The following is a 21,347-nucleotide window of genomic DNA, read 5'->3' as shown; positions in this document are numbered from 1 at the left end:
AGTCCAGAGATTGAGATTACTTTTGCTTTAAGGGTGCAATTAGATTCTGAGGTAAGTCCAACTTGCCTTTGCTCTTCTGGATCAAATTCAGAACACCCTGAATGTGCCAGAACTCACTTAGTTGAATAATCTAATGCACAAGAGAAATATGACCTGAAAGAATAAGATCCTTATTAAAGTGGGACAAAGGCTTTGCTTTCTTTTATGCTACTAGAACTGGGCATCCAATATTCTTTTCATTTCATACTGTGTTCTTGGAATTGCTATTTCTGGAGAACGATGTCCCAGCCTTTTCTCAGCCAATTACTTTGAAATTGCATAACCTTGGCAAGGAAGTCAGAGTCATGAAGGATGGCATTAAACATAGACTCCTGCCTGTCATTTCCTTGACAACTGATTAGGGAAATGCAGCTTCTCCCAACTGTTTTGTTTTGTTTTGTTAAAAAGTCCAATCTGTCCCTTCAAAACACTCCATTGGAGCACTGTGCTTTTAAAAAAAAAAATATCAGTACAAGTTACCGGTAAAATGTAAAGATAATATGTGGAAAGATTAATTTGGAGTGAACTGTAAAAAAGTGGTATTTTTAAGCAATGAGGTTGACGTGTTTGTTGCAAGTTATGTTGTTTTAACATGTGGAAAAATGGAAATTAATAAAAAAGAAATTATTAAAAAGGTAGAGATCATAGTAGCTTGGCCAAGGGATGGGGAACCAAACTCCAGGGACCTCCATGAAACCCTTTAAGACTTGGCAAACTGGGGACAGATAGCAATACTGGCAGTCCTTGCAAGGCGGAAGTCAGATCACTTGGAAAGCAACTGTCTTTTGAGATCATGTCTAGTGTAACAACTGGCACATTTCATTTATCATCATCATCACCATCATCATTACTTATGGGAAGCAATCAGCACCTGTTCTGCATTTGAGCACACAACCTTGCAGAGCTGTTTCCTTGCCAGCATCACTTGTCCCCTTGGTACCTGGAAGGGCTCTGCAGTGCCTTTAATCCTGGGAGCCATCACAGCATACCCTCAAGCACAGCTGGCTAAATGCAACCCATTCACCTGCTACCCACATCCCTGCTGCCTCTTCCCCTCGCAAAGCACAAGGTATTCGGACGACACCATCCACAAGCAGCCCTAGAGTTTTTAGGACACTTGGAATGAGGTGTATGATTCAGATGTACTATCTCCTTAAAGTAATCCCGTTATTGCATCTTCGTACTTACTACAAATAATCCACCTAAAATGTTATCCACTGGCACAGTTAGGCGACACATAAACGCTTCTTTCAATAGCCACATGTATTACTTCACTTCAAAATGTGGCAGGTTAGCCCTGCTGTGGGGAGGTGAGAAGGGGCTGTCCTGCTCATTGGCCAAGTAGAGCCCTGGACCTCCCCTCCCCACCCCTGGCCTTGCCTTGAAGGCACACAGTAACTACAAATCCATCATAAATCCCTGTTAGAGCTGCTTCTGTGCATTTCTGGTGGTCCCAAGAACTGTTTGAGATATGGGTACAGTGTCTTGAAAAAACAGCTTGACCAGAGGCCCATAGGAGGATGGAGGAAAAAATGGGAGATATAACCAGCAAACTATGACAGCTCTATAACAGGGGTGGGGAATCTATTGTTGGTCTACCACTCGCAACATCTCTGCTAGAGCTGATGGAAATTGGCAGGTCTATCACCACCATCATCATCATCTGAAGGGCCAGAAGATCCCCATCCTTTTTCTACAATATTACCTTAATCACCAATATTTCAAACACAAAATGATCAGATTCTAGACATAGTGTTGCAGTCAATCAACTAAGCCCTACTCACAGTAGGATCCTAGCCCATTGCAACTAACAAGCCCAAGTTAGTTATGCCTGTTGACTATAATGGGCCTACTCTGAGTAGGAACAGCATTGTTGCAATGCTCTTTATTTAAGAGCCAGATAGGTTGGACCCCTTATTGCAAAGAATGAGCCAGTGCCTCGGATTATTTCCAGCAACGTATTTAAATTGCTACATTTTTATTAAAGTAACAAAAGTGTACATTTTTCAATATATCTGTACATTTTGCATATAAAAACACTATTGTACAATAATCATCCCCCCCAACACAAAATAGCTTACAAACTTTGTATTATTTTCACCAATTATGAAAAGTAGGTCCCGCTCAACAGTCCAGCTCAAGTTTTGCAAACGTTTTTGAAAAGAAAGGGAGGAAAGGGCACACACTCACACCCATAAGCTGTTCCTAAATCACAGCTAGTCAGCACTGCAACAGTTTGTGTCAGGCTTGTAGTCAGAAGGCAACAAAGAGCATACATCAATTCACAGCTTTTACATGCACATTACAAAACAGATTTTGGCCAAATTTGGTTGGCTTAATGCTAACAACAACAAAAATATTAATACTAGATTCCATGCCTGGTACAATAGCATGATATTTGGTAACCTTTTCTGTTCCCTCAATCAATCCTTCAAAGATGTTGGGGAGGGGGGGGAACAAAGGAGATGGAATAAGAGCTTGTTTTTTCAGAAGCACCCTTCGTTGGTAAAGAAGGAATAAGTAGAAATACTAAGATACATCTAAACAGAGTTGCATTGATCATGCCAACCTGGCAAGCCAAAGTAGTACTGGCATTAGGGAAATTCCATGTAGAGGCAGGGAGTGTAGCAAAACAAACTTATTTTTCCCTGGACATGTTACAGTTCCCATTCGTATCATGTTTTCAATGCACCAGATAAGGAACAAACCTCCCAGGTAGACTTTTGAACAGAATCTTTCCTCGGAGGGGGGAAAGCTACAGTGCAGAAAGTGTTCCCCTTGTCATGCTACCAAATATTGCACAAGTATGCTAACGGAGTGGCAGCACATCTTTTAAGCTTATAGGGGACCCTTAGTGCTTTACAACCTTTGCATTTATTGGCTGGAGGGTCTGATGCTCAAACACTAGAAGCTTCACATATTGAGCTTGAAGAAATTAAAATGATTTCACAGATGGGCTGATGCACCTGCTAGAAAATTTGGGGTGCAAGGAAGTTCCCCCCATGCAAACCCAACTGAAGTGAATAGGAACTGTGTAGTTAACATTCTTGTTAAACTTCTATCCATCTCAATAGAGGTTACCCAGGAGAACTTCCTGGCAGGTTCCAGCTTTTTAAAAAGGTGGTCTTAAAAAAAAAAACCTATTCTGTACAATGCCCCTTCAATGGTATGCCACTGCGGTGCTGAGATTTCCCTGTTCAAACATTCATACACTTGAGCACAAAACATCTTAAGAGTTGTGTGAGAAAATGTTTTGAAAAGTTAACAGCTGCTTCGAGAAAAATGTCCCTCAGAAGCCTCCCCTCCTCCAGAGTGCCCAAATTTTAGGAAAATATATTGCACAGTGTCTTGAGAACTCAATTCACGAAAGGCAGAGGAGGAAAAGCTCTGGGGATGGCAAAGCGGTCATCCCTTCAAAGCAAGAGAAAAACCAAGAACACCTTGTGCTCTGAAGATGTTGGTCTTTAAAAAAAAAGAAAAGTTAAGTGCCCTGGTTTTGAAATCACCTCTCAGCAGTTATTGGCAGCATAGTCAGGAATTTTACAAGGTCAAGATAAAGGCATCAGAACAGATAAAACCCTGATCAAGGCCATCTCCCAGTAGGTAGGTTAGTTCACATTGGCCTGGCCATTGCCCTTTTTTGTTTTATGGGAGTTGACTGCTAGAGTAACCAGCCAGTGATTCAGCCCAGATCCTGCCCAAGCAAATCCTATGATTTTAGAAACCACACATTTGTGTGCCAACTGGAATTTTGCATGAGCATGAGGTACAGGATGCGGTGCAGAAAGAAAGAAATCAAGTTTTGTGCAAAAAGATGGGCTGGCACTTAAGAAACTCAACACCCAATAGACCAAAGAAAGTGGCTATTATTGAGACTGTGTTTTAGCAAAATGTTTTTAAGCCATGAAAAAGCAGAAGGAATTGCTCAGATTAGGATAGTGGGTGAAGTTGGTGGTGAAGCAGAACTTGTATATCAGTTTAATAAAAATGAATGGACTTTTAAGGAAAACTGTCACAGCTAGAATGAGGCCATGACACCCTGATCTCAACATGTAGGGTTCATGACTTAAGTACTACCATCCTGGCCTTTAGATTCACAGTTGTTGTAGCACTTACCCCATAGTTAGTCACTGCTGAAAAGTGCTGTGCCCTGCCCCACCCCCCTTTTGTTTCCAACCCTGCATTTCCCAGGTAGGTAGGTCAACCCTCCAGAATTGTCATCCAACACCAATTAGGTAGATATTGGCTTTTTTTTTTTTAATAGACTCACAAGCTTGCAACAGCTTTTAAAAAGGCACCTCAACACCACTCCACGGAAGAGTGGTGCCTACTATTTGATTTCATTTTGGATTTTCTCTTTTAAAAAAAAATATAAATAGCTCTTCATTTTTAAAAAAATACATCCTCAGGTGAGGTATACAGTAGCCCATGTCTTGGCAGTGTAAGGACAACGGGGAGTGCTTAGCTGGAGACTGTCATCATGTAGCTTTTGGAAGGGCTGGTGCGCCCCAGCATCATCTGATTTTTGCAGGTGAGCATCCCATAGGAGCTCACAGGTGCTGCAGGTGCTTCATATAGAACACAGATGGATCCATCCTCACCAATCCGGTAGGATACCTCATAAGGGTCCACCCAGAGTGTGAGTTCACTGGGCAGGAGCTGATATAGCTGCTGGAGGTTGAGTCCAATCTGGCTAGCTGCCTTGTTGATGATAGGGTCCATTTTATGGTTGATACGGATGCAGCGATAGCCAGAACCTTTGAAGGGTTTCTCAGGAAACCAGTGATGTTTATAATGCTCTGCAAGGGCACAAAAAGAAACACCAACAATGGTAAGTGATCACAGTGAATAGTTGCTGAAACACAAGAGACATTTTACACAAAGCAATGCACAGCTGCTAGCTTGGAGTTTTATTTGGGCTCCCATCCTATGCCTTCAGTTTGATACAGACTTTGACATCAATCAATCATCCTGACTTCAACTTCCATATGCTCTCAATCTTTTCAAAAATTCATTAAGGCAAACCTTTTACACAGACCAAGTCCTAGCACCATAAAAGGTTTGTTCCAATAAGCTGCTTTGAGTTCAGATGGGCTTTTTCCCCCCCATTGACAACTCAACCATCATTTCCCATGAGGAATATAAAAAAGGAGTTACAGGAATAGTTGTGGACAAGTTCTGAGGCTTGGCAGTAAGGAAGTGTGTGTGTGTGTGTGTGTGTGTGTGTGTGTGTGTGTGTGTTTTGTCAGGAGTACCAGGAACCTAAAAGCCAAGCACTGAAGTTTCCAGGAGGTTTAACTGATGCATTAGCCAGAGTACTTTACTAATCACTTAAAGCTCCTTGGCAGACAATGTCATTAGCATGCATCCCTGGCAATCCTCAACTCTGTACCCCAAACTGACAGTACAGCTCTATCCCATAATTAATTTGTTAGGAAAACCCTTCTAATTGCATTATATATCCAGTAACACAATAGAGGGGCAGTGATTAAGATAGCCTTCTCAATAGAGGCTACTCAGTTGCTAGCAGCTCCTGAGTGTTAGTGCCATTAAACTCAGTGGAGATACACTTCTGAGTAAAGGTGTCTGGGATTGCACTTCAGGAGAGTAAATTATCCAAAAAGCACAAACACCATGGCTATTAAGTTTATGGCAGAAGAATTACACCTCTGCTTCAAGCAGCTGTAGAAAAAAACTTAACTATAAGACAAGATTCTCTACAACTATTGACACTAGTTGCTTCAGACAAAGCCATGTAGTTCCCAGGAGCTCAGCAAAGGGGTTCAGATCTCCTCCACAGAACCCATTAACTAGCATGCCCTTCTGATCCTCCCAGTTCTTTGGGGCAAAGATTGCACAAAATGAACTTCCTAGTGGCTTCTGCCACTATCAAGCTTCCTCTTTGACAAGAACAAAGAGCTCTCCTCTCCCACACCCTTGTAGCTCAAAAAAGTTTTTGTCTGATGTCATAACATTAACGTGGGAAGGGGGAGAGGAAGAGAGAAGGGAGAAAGCACAGCCAACAGATTGTGTTGATGCTTTCCAGTCTGAATTTTTTATTATTACAGCAATGATATACCCAGTTAGAGAATGCTTTGCTAGAAACAAAAAAGTCTCCCACCGAAGCGGAGGTAATTCTTTCCAACCACTGCATCTTTACGCAGCTATAGGTGAGGATTAAAAAAAAAAAAAAAAGTTTTGCGTTTGGCTTTGGGAGGTGGGGTAGGGAGAAGAGAGACACAAGCTGAACTAAGTGACCCAATACTTTTCCTAGGGATGCTGACATCTAGAAAACTGACGGGGGTGGGGAGGAAAGACAAGAGGAGATCGCAGCAGACCGGTGGGTGTCCCTCACTTGTTCAGCGACGGGGAAAAGTAACCTGGCCCAGGAAACTGACCCCGCCATGAGTCCAAGAGAGAAAGACATCCCCGCTTATCCTTCGGAGGGGGCTCCGTCCTCTCACCTGTGAGCGCCGCTTCCAGGGCCCCGCTGAAAACCTGAAGCTGCTGCTCGCTAACGCAGCCGCGGGTGCGGAGGAGGCTGGACACGAAGCCCACGGCGGCGGCGATCTCCGGCACCATGTCCGCCCGGCTGCAGTTGCTAACGCAGCTCCCATTCCAGCGCTGGATTTGGCTCATGGCTGGCTTTGTGGCGAGGTCGGGGCGGTCCCTTTAAGGCTCCGGGCTGTTTTTAAGAGAACGTGCGGGTCGGCAAGAGGCAATGGCAGCGCAGCCTGGGCTCAGTCCGTTCCCCGCGGAAGCCGCCGCGGCTGCTGCTGCTTAACGATGGTCTTTGGTGGAGGCTCCCTTCGCGTCCGCCGCTCTCCCCAGCCCGCTGGTTGGCTTCGTCGGGCTCGGGCTGAGCGCAGGGCTCTTAATACGCTTGGAAACCGAGACGTCACCAGCCCGCACGCTCCCGATTGGCCGAGCTCTCCCCCCCCCTCCGGAATGCAAATGAAGCTGTGACCTCAGCAGGGTGGAAGTTTTGACGCGAGTGAACCGGGAAAGCCAAGCCCCGAGAACATGGCGGCGGCGGCAGCTGGGCTTCGTTTGGAGGGGGAGGCGTGTGCTGGGAGGCTATTTATAGGGCTTTGCCTAGTAGGGGAGCTGTAGGATTAAGGGAAAGAGATTGCAGCTTGCCAAGCAAATCGGAAACACAAGGAAGAGGGAGCAGCTAGTCCCCCACCCCCCAAAAGCCCAGGGAAGTCTGGCTTTTAAAATCAGATCTGTATCCCAGATACACATAAACGGACTTAACAGTACATCCTGTGCGTGTTTACTCAGAAGTCAGATTTAGGCTGCTGCTGTTTGTTCCATCCAGGATACGATTATCTGTGAGGGGATCTACTCGGGAGGAAACTATGGATGAAAGGATCTGCCCATTTCAGTTTTCTCACTTTCTCATTTTGCAAGCTTAAATTCAGTTCTCCACATTTCTGCGATGTTTCTTTAAAACAAAAAACCTCACGAAAAATTTGCAGCATTTTTGTGTTAATTTCTCCTAATAAACACATTTTTGTATTGTTGCCATTTGTCTGTCTCAAGAGTCAATAGTGTGCCTAGGAGCGAAGTCAAAGCACTTGAGAGTTACAGTGCCTGCTGTGGCAGGGCATGGGAGAGACATGTTTTATTGGACTTGTGTCAGATGAAGGCATCTGGTTGCGCTGATGCAGGTGTACCATGGCAGACCCTCCAAGTGTCCCTATTTTCCAGGGACATCCCTGATTTAGAGCAGCCACCCAGGTTTCTGAATTGATCCCAGAACATCCCACTTTTCCTTAGGATGCCCCTATTTTCACTGGAGAAATGTTAGATGGAATGGTAAAGGTAAAGAGACCCCTGACTGTTAAGTCCAGTTGCGGACAGCTCTGGGGTTGCAGCGTGCCTCTCGCTTTACTGGCCAAGGGAGCTGGTGTTTGTCCGCAGACAGGCTATGTGGCCAGCATGACTAAGCCGCTTCTGGCAAACCAGAGCAGCACACGGAAATGCCGTTTACCTTCCCGCCAGAGTGGTACCTATTTATCTCTTTGCACTTTGACATGCTTTCAAACTGCTAGGTTGGCAGGAGCAGGGACTGAACAATGGGAGTTCACCCCATTGTGGGGATTCGAACCACCGACCTTCTGATCGGCAAGCCCTAGGATCTGTGGCCCCTATTTTCATTGGAGAAATGTTGGACGGTATTCGATGGTGTTTCTTCTCTCTGCTCTTCTCTAAGCAGTCATTCTTCCTCTGTTTTTGCAAGTAATTTCGCCCATTATAATGTGTTTTTGTGTGTAGTCTTCACTAATATATTCATGTTTAGGGACACTTTCCCCCAATATATCATTTTTTGTACACATGGGTTGGTTGGAGAACAGCAAACTTTGAAGGATGGGTGTGTGTTGGTTCTCGTATTGTTTTGGAAATTGTGAATTGGATAAGTTCAGCTTTAAATGTGAACGGAATCAAATTTCTCTCCTATTCCTAAAGGGAATCCCCAAGCTTGCTGTTTCAAATGACAAGCTTGATGGACGCAATGTTCCCTGTGTGATGCCTGTTCTCTAGGAACATTGCCTTGAAAGTGAAAGGGAGTCAAAGCTTTGAAAAAAATGCTACGCGATATTGTCCTTCTAAGATTATACCTACCGTACTTAGCCTGGAAGAAGGGTTGCTGGGCCGAACACTTCCCCACATAAAAAACAACAACAACACCTCCCTGCACATGGATAGCTAGCCCCTCCAGTCTGTTCAAATCAAGGAATAACACAGTTTAGGGTAATAAAACCAGAGGCATTGTTAGGAGGTGGTCCAGGGGCCCAAGCCCTGGGTCTTTTGTTGCAGACCTCAGATCTCCTGCCTCCCCCCATTCCCCCAATTAAACTTTTAAAAAATAATTTGCTTATAAGGCAGCTGGACAGTCTGCAAAGCGCAGTGCTGATGAAACCCCACAGACACCCACCGCCTTAATTTCCCAGAGGCCTCCATAACATATAAATTAGGGTATGCAAATTGGTGTCTGGACCTGTGCCTTGAGTCCTTTAAGTACCTAGCAGCACTCCTGATTAAAGCCATTATTGGCATTAATGGGTTCTATTGATTTATCTTTATTACATGTGTATTCCTGCTTTTTCTCCAAGGGACTCTTGAGTACATGGTTCTCCCATTTTCCTAATGTTATCATCGCAACAACTTTGTAAGGTATGGTAAATTAGGCTGCAAGGCCCAAAACCATTCAGGGAGTTTCATGGCTGAGTGAGGATGTGAGCTTGATTCTCTCCAGACTCCAGCCCAACAGCTCTCTTTAGCACAGCCGAGGGAATTCCAAATACCGCCTCTATTTGTTAGCCACATCCCCATCTGTCTTTATATTTGCTCTTTGTGTGATTTTTCTGTTGTTGTTCTGCACAGATGATTATTTATTTATGTTTCACATTTGTATGCTGCCTTTTATCCAAATATTTCATCGGTGTCATGGGATACATTCCTGAACCCCTGCTCATCATATTTTTGGCTTTTTAAAGGGGTTCCCCCCTTCTTTTACCCCTCTTGTAATTTTAATGCTTTAAAAAAGTTCAGTCCAGGCAGTGTTTCTAAGCTGTACCACTTAAGAGGGGAACACAATGAAGGCCGCAGACCAACTCAACCCCCAGCCTTCCAGGCCTTTATTTGCAGGGATGTACTGCCCACCTAGCAGTTTGAAAGCACATCAAAAGTGCAAGTAGATAAACAGGTACTGCTCCAGTGGGAAGGTAAACGGCGTTTCCGTGCGCTGCTCTGGTTCGCCAGAAGCAGCTTAGTCATGCTGGCCACATGACCCGGAAGCTGTACGCTGGCTCCCTCAGCCAATAAAGCGAGATGAGCACTGCAACCCCAGAGTCGGCCACGACTGGACCTAATGGTCAGGGGTCCCTTTACCTTTACCTTTTTACTTTGGCTTGATAGACTGCACAAAAGTCCACTTGATATAAATAGGCATAATAAACAAAACCACCTTGCATTGTGAAACCTTGCATGGTTTCCTTCAGCTGAGAGAGAAGAGAAGAGACACACTTCTAAAGGGCTATGTACACATTAGCAGTTTAAAATGCGGCAATGTTGTTTCCCCTGCTTCATTTCAGAATTGCATTTGCACGTTGTGGTGCACACCAGAGAGGTGGCAGGGCTGTCTTTACCCACTGCACATCACTCACTTGCTTTTCCGGTGCCTGCAACCCCCTCCAAATCCTATTCATGTGCTGTCATATGAGCATGCACAATGGCTGTCTCAAAGGTGCACACCTCGGCTTAACTGTGAAGTGAACGTGGCTTACGTTTTCAAATCAGATAGAAGCTGCCTTGAGGGGGGGGGGGGAGACACATTAAACGGCAGTATTTCTCAAGAAACTGCAGGACAGATCTGGATTGTGACTAACAACATGCGCACGCAGCTTCAAACACCAGTGGTGGGAGTGCACTGGAGCCAGAGTAAATGACAGTGCATGCATAGTCCAAGATTCTCCTGCCTTGACTTACTGCTGAAACTTTTTCTGCCATCACATCTAACTCTAATGAAAATAATATATAGGCATTTTGATCCTCAACAGGTATTCATAGAGACTTTCAGTATGGGACTTAACTGGGTTTAGAAGCAAGAGTTTCTGGTTTTAGCCATTAAATGATCACTTGATCTTGTCATATTTGTGATGGGACATCTAATGGGATGTCTAACATCGCTGTGCTAACAAACCTTATGTGGTTTTAGTATGTTTTAGTGAAGTGGAACAAAGATCAAGGCTGTGTACACACCATACATTTAAAGCACGCTTAAGGGAGAGGTTGGTAATAATTTTTATTAAGGTTTTCAGTATTGCAGTGTAGTGCATATAAAAAAGAAAAACAGCACAATGTATGGGGTTGCTTGCATTTTCTCTAAACTAAAAATCCCCAAATCCTGCAACCTTTCCTTATAGCGGAGTTGTTCCAGCCCCTTGATCATTTTGGTTGCCAACCTTTTCCAACTCTACAATACCTTTTTTGAGTTGAGGTGAGCAAAGCTAATGGTTTGTCTCACTCCAGACAAACCACTGAATTGTGTCAAAGACGTATGTTCATCATAGGTAGCTTGTCATGAAATTCCATCTTCTACACAACTATTAGAGGTGCGGTGATGGGGGGGGGCTATCTCCTCTTTCGCATCTGGCTACTCTGGAGAATACCCCCTGCCTCGTGATAAGGCTGGCCCAGTTTCCAATAGATCCTCAGTGAGATTCTTGTTTGTTTTCACAATGAGATCATGAAAAACCCAGGAGGATCGCTGTGAATATGCAATTGCTTAAGTTCATCTGGAGTAGAACACAGCGGCCACACCTACAAGTTGTAATTTTGGACAGGCAGTGGTTCAGGTTTTCAGAAGGTTTTGGAATGAGCTGGTCTTCTTTTCTCAAAGTCTCTACAAAGCTATACATTCCAGGTTGCTTCAGATGGTGCAAAAATACCCATGTCAGTCAACTGTGGATCAAGTTCATGAAAAGACAGGGCAATGTGGTAGCTGTGTTTTCCCTTCCCCCATCCATCTGCCATGGCAAAGTATCTGCATCATTGGACTGAAGGATCCAAGCAAATCTCTCACTATAGCCAGCTTTGTCTCTGTGGGCTTTGCAATAAACCACTGGATTAAAGTCATGCAAGGGCTTTTCTTATTTTTAAAGCATTGGCACACATGGAGAGACATACAGAGACGCAGCTGAAATAAGAACATCAGCCGTCACAGGTCGAGGGTTGCTGCTATTTAGGTTATATCTCTGCCGGTGACATCCTCACATTGGGCTTCGAGATCTTCATCATGCCCTGATAAAGTTTCTTGAGGACATGTGCAATAAACCCTATGCATGTTGGCTTGGAAGGAAGATCTATTGTATTAAATGTGGCTTACTCCAAGGTGCCCTTTCTTATCTATGGCAATTTCCTCTCTGGGGGTCTAGTTACACATGGCACTAAATGGGTCTTTGCATTAAAAGTCTAGTTTGTTGTTTGGTGTGGGCTTTTTAAAAAATGCAGATTAATTTGGTTTGCAAGCAACATTAAGCCAAAGCACAGCTTAACATGAACATGCCAGTGTGGGGGTTCCCATAGCGGTGAGTGTATTGATTTTGCTCTTCCTCCAGTTCTGCTTTCACTGAGCAAAGGTTGCCTTAGTATGTCATCTGAACCCAGGCTCATGGTTTGTCTCATTTGAGGCAAACCGCAAGCTCTCACCAAGGTTTGCCCTATGGCAGGACTGGAGGAGGAAGAACAAAGCAGCTGCAGTCTCCTCTCTACAAGTTTGCACTTGGGCTAAGCCATAGTTTTGACCAGGGGTCAGCAACCTAAGGCCCATGGACCACAAGCAGCCCATGGGGGTCGTTTAACCAGCCCATGGACCCCCGCTGCCCTCTTGGTCGGCTCCCATGCACCATGCTAAACCGGAGTGGAGCAGAGCAGGGACCGCCTTCCACGATGCTGGCTGGCTTCCCATTGGTTGCAGGAAGCTCCTGCAGCCAATGGAAAGCTGTGCATGCCTACTCGCGCCGGAAGGAGTGCCGGAAATAGTGTTCACGCACAGACACTCCGGCCCACCGCGACGTCTGCGGGACCGTGAACTGACTCTTACCTGAAAACTGGGCAGTTGCATTAGCAGTGAGGTGGAGGGGGTGGTTTGATGTGTAATGTAACTCTCTACTTTCCTGCTGTGGTCTTGAGGAAAATCTTTCTTCTGAGTTTAATATTTGCCTTAGGGGAAAAGTTGTGAAAGGGAAAATTGCAGTATTGTAACAGGGCCCAGAGGCCCTGAAAGTCACTAATAACAGGAGGGAAGGAAGAGGCAGACTTGCATTGTCATGGGAAAACACACACAGTCTCTGTGTTTGTTTGTTTGTTTGTTTGTTTGTTTGTTTGTTTGTTTGTTTGTGTGTATGAGGTGCAGTTCTCAACACACCTCAGGCTCAGGTGGGCTGCAAGGAGTCAGCTCAGAGATGTGAGGCGGTGGAACAAGACATTTCTCTAGGTCACTTATATCACAATCCTATGGATGTTTACCCAGAAGAAAGCCCCGCTGTGGAAATTACTCCCTGCTAAACATCTTTAGGATTTCAACATGAAACAAGAATTTGAAATGCCTGTGGCTGCAACCCTAACCCTGAGAAGAAACCCCATGCAAATAAGTGGGATTTACTTCTGAGCAAGTATGCATAAGCTTGCATTGCACATGTGGCCTTACCAGTAAGATAATTAGTAGCTTGCTGTTTGTTTGGTTTTTTTGGTTCCTTCTTTCTGAGACTTACTTGCCTCTGGATACCAGTTGCTGGGAATCACTACTGTCCTCAATTAATATCAGTCTTCAACTGGGAATCTCCCAGGAATTCACTTTACTTGGCTTTTTGAACAAACCACCCCACCCTCATATGCAGGAGGCAGCGCCTATTTATTTGAAGGTTTCCCCTCTCCTTCTAATTGAAACAATATTAAATCAGATTAAACTCAGTGGGACTGTAAGTATGCCTCTGACTGAATTGTAACATTGTTTATGGGGCAACCTATGCATGTTTACTCAGAAGTAAGTAGCATAGAATTCAGTGTGGCTTACCTTCAGGTAAACAGCCTTAGGCTTTGTATACACTGTACGTTTATAGTATATTCAAAGCTCATTTCCCCCTCCCCACCCTCAAGAATCCTGGAAACTAATGTTTTCCCCTCACAGAACTAAAATTCCCAACACCCTTAAGAACATTTCCCATAATTGGGGGGTGGGGTTTGATTTGAATGTGCTTTAAAGATATGGTGTGTATGCAGCCTTAGGGTTACTTCTGAGTAGACATGCCTAGAACTGATCAGCAAAACTCTGCTTGCAGGGGAATGTGTTGAAGTGTTTATTAAATTTCAAAGTAAAGGAAAGTTGTTGTTTTAAATTATTATTATTATTATTATTATTATTATTATTATTATTATTATTATTATTATCAAAAGCAGCTTCTGCTTGAAATTGCCTGCTCACTGGATTGAGTTGCTGTAGGGAGTTTTTTTACCCTCAGAAAAATCTGTTAACTATCTGTTTGCACAGACAAAGCAAACTAACTCTGAAAGCTGTGGGGGGAGGGAATCTCATTGCAGTTGTGTTCAGACTTGGGTTTCAAGGCTGTGTGATTTCAGTTGTGCTTACTGGCCAAACCAGGTCTGAAGCTTGCTTAGCTGGAACTGTGTATAAATATCAAAGATAATATTTGGCTTTCAGACCAGGGTCAGAACACAGTGGCAATAACAGGTCAGGTCATCAGGATGGTAAGAAATAAGGTTGCAATCCTTTAACTTGGCAGTTAGCTCTGGTGAACTATGTAAATAAGCCTTACTTTTGAGTAGTCATGCATAGGATTATAGTGTAAAGGGGGGGGGGGAGTGGCAGAAAAAATGTTAAAGAGATTGTGCATCTTCTGTAGGATCACTGCCTGGAAGCAGTCATTTGAAATGTTTAAAACATTTATATACTGCCTTTTATCAGTGATTTCAGTGTGATTTACAAATATTACAGCAAAATCCTATGAAGTCTACACAGATGCAGGTCCCATAGAGTTCAACAGGACTTTCTGGCAGGTAAGTGCGTATGGCACTGTAGCCTTAAACCAATAAAATACACTCACAAACAAGGGGCTGGAACAAATTCCCCTACAAAGAAAGAGTACGACATTTGGGATTTTTAAAGCCTACAATCTTATGCAGGTTCATGTGAAAGTTAAGCCACACTGAGGTCAGTGGGACTTACTTTTATGCAGGTCTACAGAGGATTCCTCTGTTAGTTTAGAGAAAGATGCAAGTGAGAAGAGAAAAAAGCGGAAGTTTTTCTCCCTCATAAAAATAAAAGCCAGGACCTCTAATGAAAGTGAACATTGAAAGACTCAGGACAGACAGAAAGAAGTACTTCTTGCAGCTCATAGCTAAATTATGAAATTTGTTTCCACAAGATTTAGTAGCATTAGTAGTAGTGATTTTATTATTTGTGCCCCATCCATCTGACTGATCTCATAGCAACAGCAGTGGCACATTGCCACACATATACATGTCATACACTCGACAGTCTGATAGGCAATTTTTTCACACACAGCTGAGTTTGCACCCCCAGCAGGGTCCAGTTTTGCCAACGCCAAGGTACGCTTCTGTTCTGAATACCTGTTGCTGGATGTGACAAGTGAGAAGAGTGCTATTGCACTCAGTATGGCTTGCAGGCTTCTCGCAGGCATTTGATTGGCCACTGTGAGAACAGGATGCTGGATCTGACAGGCTTTTGAGGCTGATCTGCCTAGCTCTTGTATCTTTGCTCAAGACAACCAACAGACAAAAGTACACTTAAAATCTAGAGATAGTAAAAATGCTTTTAAATGTCTGGGTGGAATTTTTAAGAAAGGATTTGGGTGACACCTAAAAGAAAGCCAATTTAAACTACAGTGGTACCTCGGGTTAAGAACTTAATTCGTTCCGGAGGTCCCTTCTTAACCTGAAACTGTTCTTAACCTGAGACACCACTTTAGCTAATGGGCCTCCCGCTGCCGCCGTGCCACTGGCAAGCGATTTCTGTTCTCATCCTGAGGTAAAGTTCTTAACCCGAGATACTATTTCTGGGTTAGCGGAATCTGTAACCTGAAGCGTCTGTAACCCGAGGTACCACTGTACTCAGTGATCAGGACCTGTTGCCCTCCAGATGTTGCTGGACTACAACCAGGGGCAGAGGAAGGAGGGTGGGCGCGGTCTGCCCCATGTGTCATCACTGAGGGGGTGACATTCGGCACGCCACCTGCCCGCGACTCCCAAGCCTACCCCGAGCCGTCAGGGGAAGGGGCAGAGCTGCGCCGCCTTGTTGGCGGCCTTCCCACCTTCCCCCTTCATTTTGACAGCTCAGGGGAGGATTGGGAGTCGTGGGCAGGTGGCGTGCTGTTTCCCCCCACTCCTGGGCTGCTTCCTGGGGGGGGGGGAGCCTCCCCCGGACTGTCAGGGGGAAGGGAGGAAGGCTGCTGGCAAAGTGGCATAGCTCCCTCCCCCCCCCCCGCCGCCGCCATCCAGTAAGCAGCCCGCAATGGATGGCTCGCTCCACCCCACATGGGACGCTCACCGTGGCGCCCCCCTGGGACGCTCACCCCGCCCCCATGGGCCCGCTCCTGGGTGCACAGCATGTATGCCACTCCGGGTGCCGGAGCGGCTAGCTCCGCCTCTGACCACAACTCCTAGTATCAGCCATACTGACTTGACTCATGGGAGTCAGGAGTGCAGCAACATCTGGAGGGTCAGAAAGATTCTCCATCCCTGCCACAGATCAAACCATTTAACTGCTCCTGTGCCTTTTTAAAACAGCCCAATATAGAGAAATTAAACAAGCCATGCTTTCCCTATCACTTTCTTCTGCATGGCAAGAAAACATGCTTTGTCTCAGGCTACAGGCAGAGGCACAGTCAAAAAAGCAACCCTAGCAATGGTTTTGTATGTGTTGTTTTGTACATACAAGGGATGGGGGTGCGTTTGGTTGCAGTGGTGTGTTTTTAAAGAGGGAACTTTACTTGACCTTTGCTACCAGGAAAGGACTCTTCATTTTCCTCCCGTAAAAATGGGGTGAATAAGGGCAACGTATAATAATGACAGCATTGTCCTAGATGAGTGTTCCAGCACTAATAGGAGTGTGTCAACTATACTGGCCTTCATGATGTATATTTTCTGCTTTTGCAATGTGCCCATTTGTTCCGCATTAAAGGCAGCAAATGGTACAGACATTATAACAACCTTAATCTCAATAATCAAAGAAAACATCCATTCAATACATAGTGCAGCCCAGCCCTTCATAAGGTATTTATTGATTGATTACAGGCAGAAGGAATTGCAATAATCACACCCTGCTCCTGATTGATGTTGACACTGATGTTTGTTATTAGGGATGAACATCCCACCATTTCGACACAAATAGCAAAGGTCTGCCTGAAGAAGATAGAAGTGAGAAGTCCCATTCCTCCATGAAACTACTGAGCGAAAACCCTGGCCCCTCATGAATTTCAGATCTCTCTGTCTCCCTGTGTCTCTCTGCCCTAGTTCACATATGCATATGTACATCACTTAACTTAACACATATTATTAGGGAGGTTCAAACAACCCAGCCCTAGGCACATAAATAACCCATGCAAGAAGATGCAAGGCAGAATAAGCCAGTCCTGCTCACTGTCGCCAATCAGCAGAGGAGTCAAGCCCTCCTGTCGTCCACGTTCAGCCAGCATGTGAAGGAAGACAATGCATGTAACCAGGAAATGTCATAGAAACAAGCAAGGGTGAGAAACAGTGCTCTGGAGGGGCGTGTGTGTGTGCGTGCACAAGCATACACAGACACATTCAGGACCCTAAAAACTGCAGGTTGATTTGATTCCTATAAGAGATTGTTCATGTGTTTGGCTCAGGGTGGCACACAGCACATCAGTTAGGGTGGTCAGTTAGGTGAAACAGAGACCCTGTGTCCTGCCATTTTAATGGTTGCATGGAAAAGAGAATTTTAGCAGGTGGTTTTGTTTGTTTGTTTGCCTTGCAATGTGCTGGCACCCTCTCCTTGTTAGAATCTGCCCACCCTAGTTGAGCTTCGTTGAGCATCCCAGAATATTTTGATGATTATGTGTTCCTCCACCCCTGCCTTCAATCTTGCCCTCGACGTGACCCATCTTTTACAATATCCTTTCTTAACAACTAGCCACCCTGGGGATGGTGGTTATTGGGGTTAAGCAGGCCCCAGACAATGCAAAGCCCTTGCAGATTCTCTGCTCAGCGAGGTGCAGGGCTCACATGTTTGTGCTTGCTGTAGGTGGTTTCTTTCTGCATCTGGTTATTTTGAGTTTTGTTTTGTTGTTTTCTTCCCACATCTGCCTTGTAGGTAGCATTTAGCTTTCAGCAGCTGTTGTCAGCAAATCAGGAGGCAAGGCAAAGCTGGAAGGACAGAGATAAGATGACTTGCCTCTAGTAGTAGCAGTAAGATGGGCCTGTTTTGCAATTGGCAAACTTCCTCGAATACCCAATTCTTTGGCATATTCCTCTGAAGTGTGAGGAAGTTGTTGCATGCTAGTTTTAATCTGGATAGTGGGCAAGGCCAGAAGCAAAAGTAGGGGCAGCAATGAACACAAGTTTTACCTTTGCACAGTCATACTCACATGGCTCTCACTATCCTCCATTCAGACAAGAAAGGCATATTATTTCTAAATTTGCACAGCTGTAGATATACTACCACATGCAAATTTTATGCAAATTGGTATCTCCTTTTTGGTGATGCAAATCCTCATTTTAGGCAATTTTAACTGGCAACCTCAACTATAATTCCAGGGAAAGTACAATAAAGATCAAGGAAAGAGGTGGATAAAAAAGGTCAAAGAATCATTATTTGAATAACCTTCTGTGTACGCTAAACATTAACCCAGAGCCAATAATGAAGAAATGTCTATGTTGCCTCACACTTGATCGCTGCAGTTCACAAAACAATTGTGTACTCTAGAATCCAGAACAGTGTGTGACAGAGAATTTAATTCCACCTTAAGTGATGCTATCTAGTTAACTGAGGGGTGGAGACACAGAGAAGTCTGAATGGGTACTGAGAACACCTGACAGTTCCTAACACCACCCTGGGATTGCTTAGGCAGTACTGGAGGTACCACACCTGGGCGGGTGTTGCCAGGTGACTCTGAATACTTCTATTGTCTGCACCAGACCTTGCAACTAGACCTTTCACAATTATTAATTGTTTACGAGAGCATGTGGCAGAGAAGGAGGTGGTGGCCATAACAAGTGGCCTCCACTTAGAGAGGCAGGATTTGTGAGCTGCACTGAAGAAGTGGGCTGCTAAGCACATTTTGGATTGAATAAACAGTGGAGTACTAGAAAGAGGCAGTGCTTGAATCTAGCAAGACAGCTCTCATGGGAAGAGAGACTGTGTCACGTAATGCCACACGTCATATCATGCCACTTACTTGCATTCTCTCCCACTCTATTTTTATCGTTGAGCTAAGGTTGCTTCCAGATGGTGGCTTCGTATTGCAAATGGGTTGCTGAGATATCACGGACGGGTCATTAGGAATGGTGTGTCGTTGTTTTTAAGGTATTATACAAAAAAAGAGGAAAAACTGGATTAAATGGGGATGGGGGACAAGCTGGCATTTTGATGACAATGACTTAGTGTGGATGGTAGTGCAAAAAACAAAACAACAACAAAAAAAACCTTGTGCTTCATACTGTAGGTCACCTGAAATCACAAATGACATGATTTGGGAATTAAAAGCACGTTGTAGGTAGCAAGGCACTGATAAAAGGAATGTTTTCTCTCCCCCCCCCCCCTTCATTTTAGCAGCTGGTTCAGTGCAAATCCTTTGGACACCATATTGAATAAGGAGCAAGACTCACCAACTCTAGAAGTCCTGATATATATTAAATCACAAAATGATAGCGGTGATGTGTATTCTAAGCCATTCCTCTGCCCTGATCTGTATCCAACACCTCTTTTAGCCCTTCTGACCACAATACTGCATATTTATTCATTTCTTTATTATGCTTAAATTGCACCCTTCATAGCAGTTTATATGTGATTCCCAGGCCATCATTTTTCCAGGCACAGATTAGGCTAAACTGTGCTTACCTTTAATAATATAAGAGAATCCATGTGCTCTAAGACCTCTGTCAGGGATACAGAGGTGGATTTAGCTTCCGTGGCTTCCAATTGGCTGTAGGAGCTTCCTGCAGCCAATCAGAAGCCACGCTTTGGTTTTTGAATGTTTTGGAAGTCGAATGGACTTCTGGAACGGATTTCGTTCAACAAGATACGACTGTAATTGCAATTAAGCAAGACAGATCTAGAGTAGGAGTTCCCAAACTGTGTTCCATGGACCACCAATAGTCATCTGCAAGATGTACCAACACATGAGGTGATACAGACAAAACAGCTTATAAGCTGCTTTATGTTCTTGTGGCTGAGGTTGCCCATTTTTTCCTTGAAAAAAAGGTCCATCTCTTTAACAGCTGAAGTTCAAAAGGTGCACGTTTCCCTAGCAGGGAGCTGTAATGATAAAGGGAGTTACAGTACACTTTTTTTCTATTGTGTGCATGTGACTATACACACAGAGAGCTTCATTTCTCAAAGCTAAGCATTTCCTCCCAGTCCAAAGTTCAAATGAGTGCACTGTTTTTCCACTATCTATATGTGGACACCTGTCAGCTTTTGCAACATCAGAGCACAGAAATATATATTGCATCCAGCAACATGTCAACTTCCCCATCACCCAGTGCTCCTGGGGTTGGTATCAGCTTCATGCCCACTGGATTGCCTTTCCTGTGTTGTTGTTCCAGATGCCCTTGAGGGAGTGTCTGGTTCTGTCAGGAAAGACACATATTTTGCTCCTGTAATCATTATTTCTCACATTTTTATGGGAAACAACGGGCAGCAATTGGACCCTCCTCTCAAGGGATCAGCATCTCAGCCTTAGACAGGATAGGGAAAGAAAGAAAGAAAGAAAGAAAGAAAGAAAGAAAGAAAGAAAGAAAGAAAGAAAGAGCTGGATCGCAATAATCTCAGACTGAAATAGAATACAATGGCAGTCAGCTGGAGACTTGATACTACGGGAAAATCTACTTATAGAACTAAATTGGAAGTGAGAGATGGCAGTACCATAAGAAAATCAGGCTCCCTAGAAGATGAAGGAAAGGCAAGCATGATCAGGGGGGGGGGGGTTGTGGGGGAGCAATCAAAATAGCCAGGCTGGATGTGAGAATAGGGTTTGGTGTGGAAACATGGGGGTGGGAAGTAACCTTTCCAGGCCAAAGAATAAGAGGGGAACTGAAAGCAGCAATAGGCTGGACATCTGGGCTTTTTTATTGCACTTACAAGAGCTGGGTTGCACCAGAATACCTTTCTTCTCTACATTTGTGTGCAATGGCCTTAATGATCACCTCAGAGGGCTGTTTAGGGTTCTGTGCCTCATATTCCCCTTTGCTTTTGTTCTCTTTCCAGCCTGCCTATTATAACTCAGACAAACATGCCGTTCACTCAAGAATCCTGAAATAGGCCTCATTCTTCATGGCAACTACCTCCAAGCAACTTGACAGCAATTTCACTTCTTAAACACACACACACAACGGACCCACGGCAACAAAGGATACTTTGGGATAGAGGGGAGCACACAAATTGCCTGTGGCAGATCTTGCTGGAGGCTTTTCAAGGAAAGCTCAGCTATGAAGGCATCGTGGCAGCCAGCAAGACAGAGCCAAGACTGCCATTAGCTGAGGTAACAGCAGTATCCTCTAAAGGGAAAATGAGACATGAC

General features: G+C 44.5%; 1 protein-coding gene across 1 annotated transcript; it reads right to left on the bottom strand.

Moving 5' to 3' along the window:
* Positions 1 to 1,983: 1,983 nt before the first annotated feature.
* BTG2 (BTG anti-proliferation factor 2) lies at positions 1,984 to 6,895 on the bottom strand. The gene is made up of 2 exons (XM_028734176.2): positions 6,504 to 6,895; positions 1,984 to 4,838 (listed from the first exon to the last, which is right to left on the bottom strand). Exons 1-2 carry the CDS (start codon positions 6,676 to 6,678, stop codon positions 4,501 to 4,503), a joined length of 513 nt encoding a protein of 170 aa, XP_028590009.1. The 5' UTR covers positions 6,679 to 6,895; the 3' UTR covers positions 1,984 to 4,500.
* Positions 6,896 to 21,347: the final 14,452 nt, after the last annotated feature.

The sequence above is a fragment of the Podarcis muralis genome, chromosome 5 (genome assembly GCF_964188315.1).
Source record: "Podarcis muralis chromosome 5, rPodMur119.hap1.1, whole genome shotgun sequence".
In the NCBI taxonomy this organism is placed as follows: domain Eukaryota; kingdom Metazoa; phylum Chordata; class Lepidosauria; order Squamata; family Lacertidae; genus Podarcis; species Podarcis muralis.
Note: the sequence above shows the minus strand (reverse complement) of the source record. Positions and strands in the feature narration are given on the sequence as shown.

What these genes read in the sequence shown, in the direction of transcription:
- BTG2 (XM_028734176.2), bottom strand. Translation starts at nt 6,678, where the DNA reads ATGAGCCAAATCCAGCGCTGGAATGGGAGCTGCGTTAGCAACTGCAGC. An exon ending in CCTGGAAGCGGCGCTCACAG is followed by an intron (nt 4,839 to 6,503) that starts GTGAGAGGACGG and finishes GTGCCCTTGCAG; the next exon opens with AGCATTATAAACATCACTGG.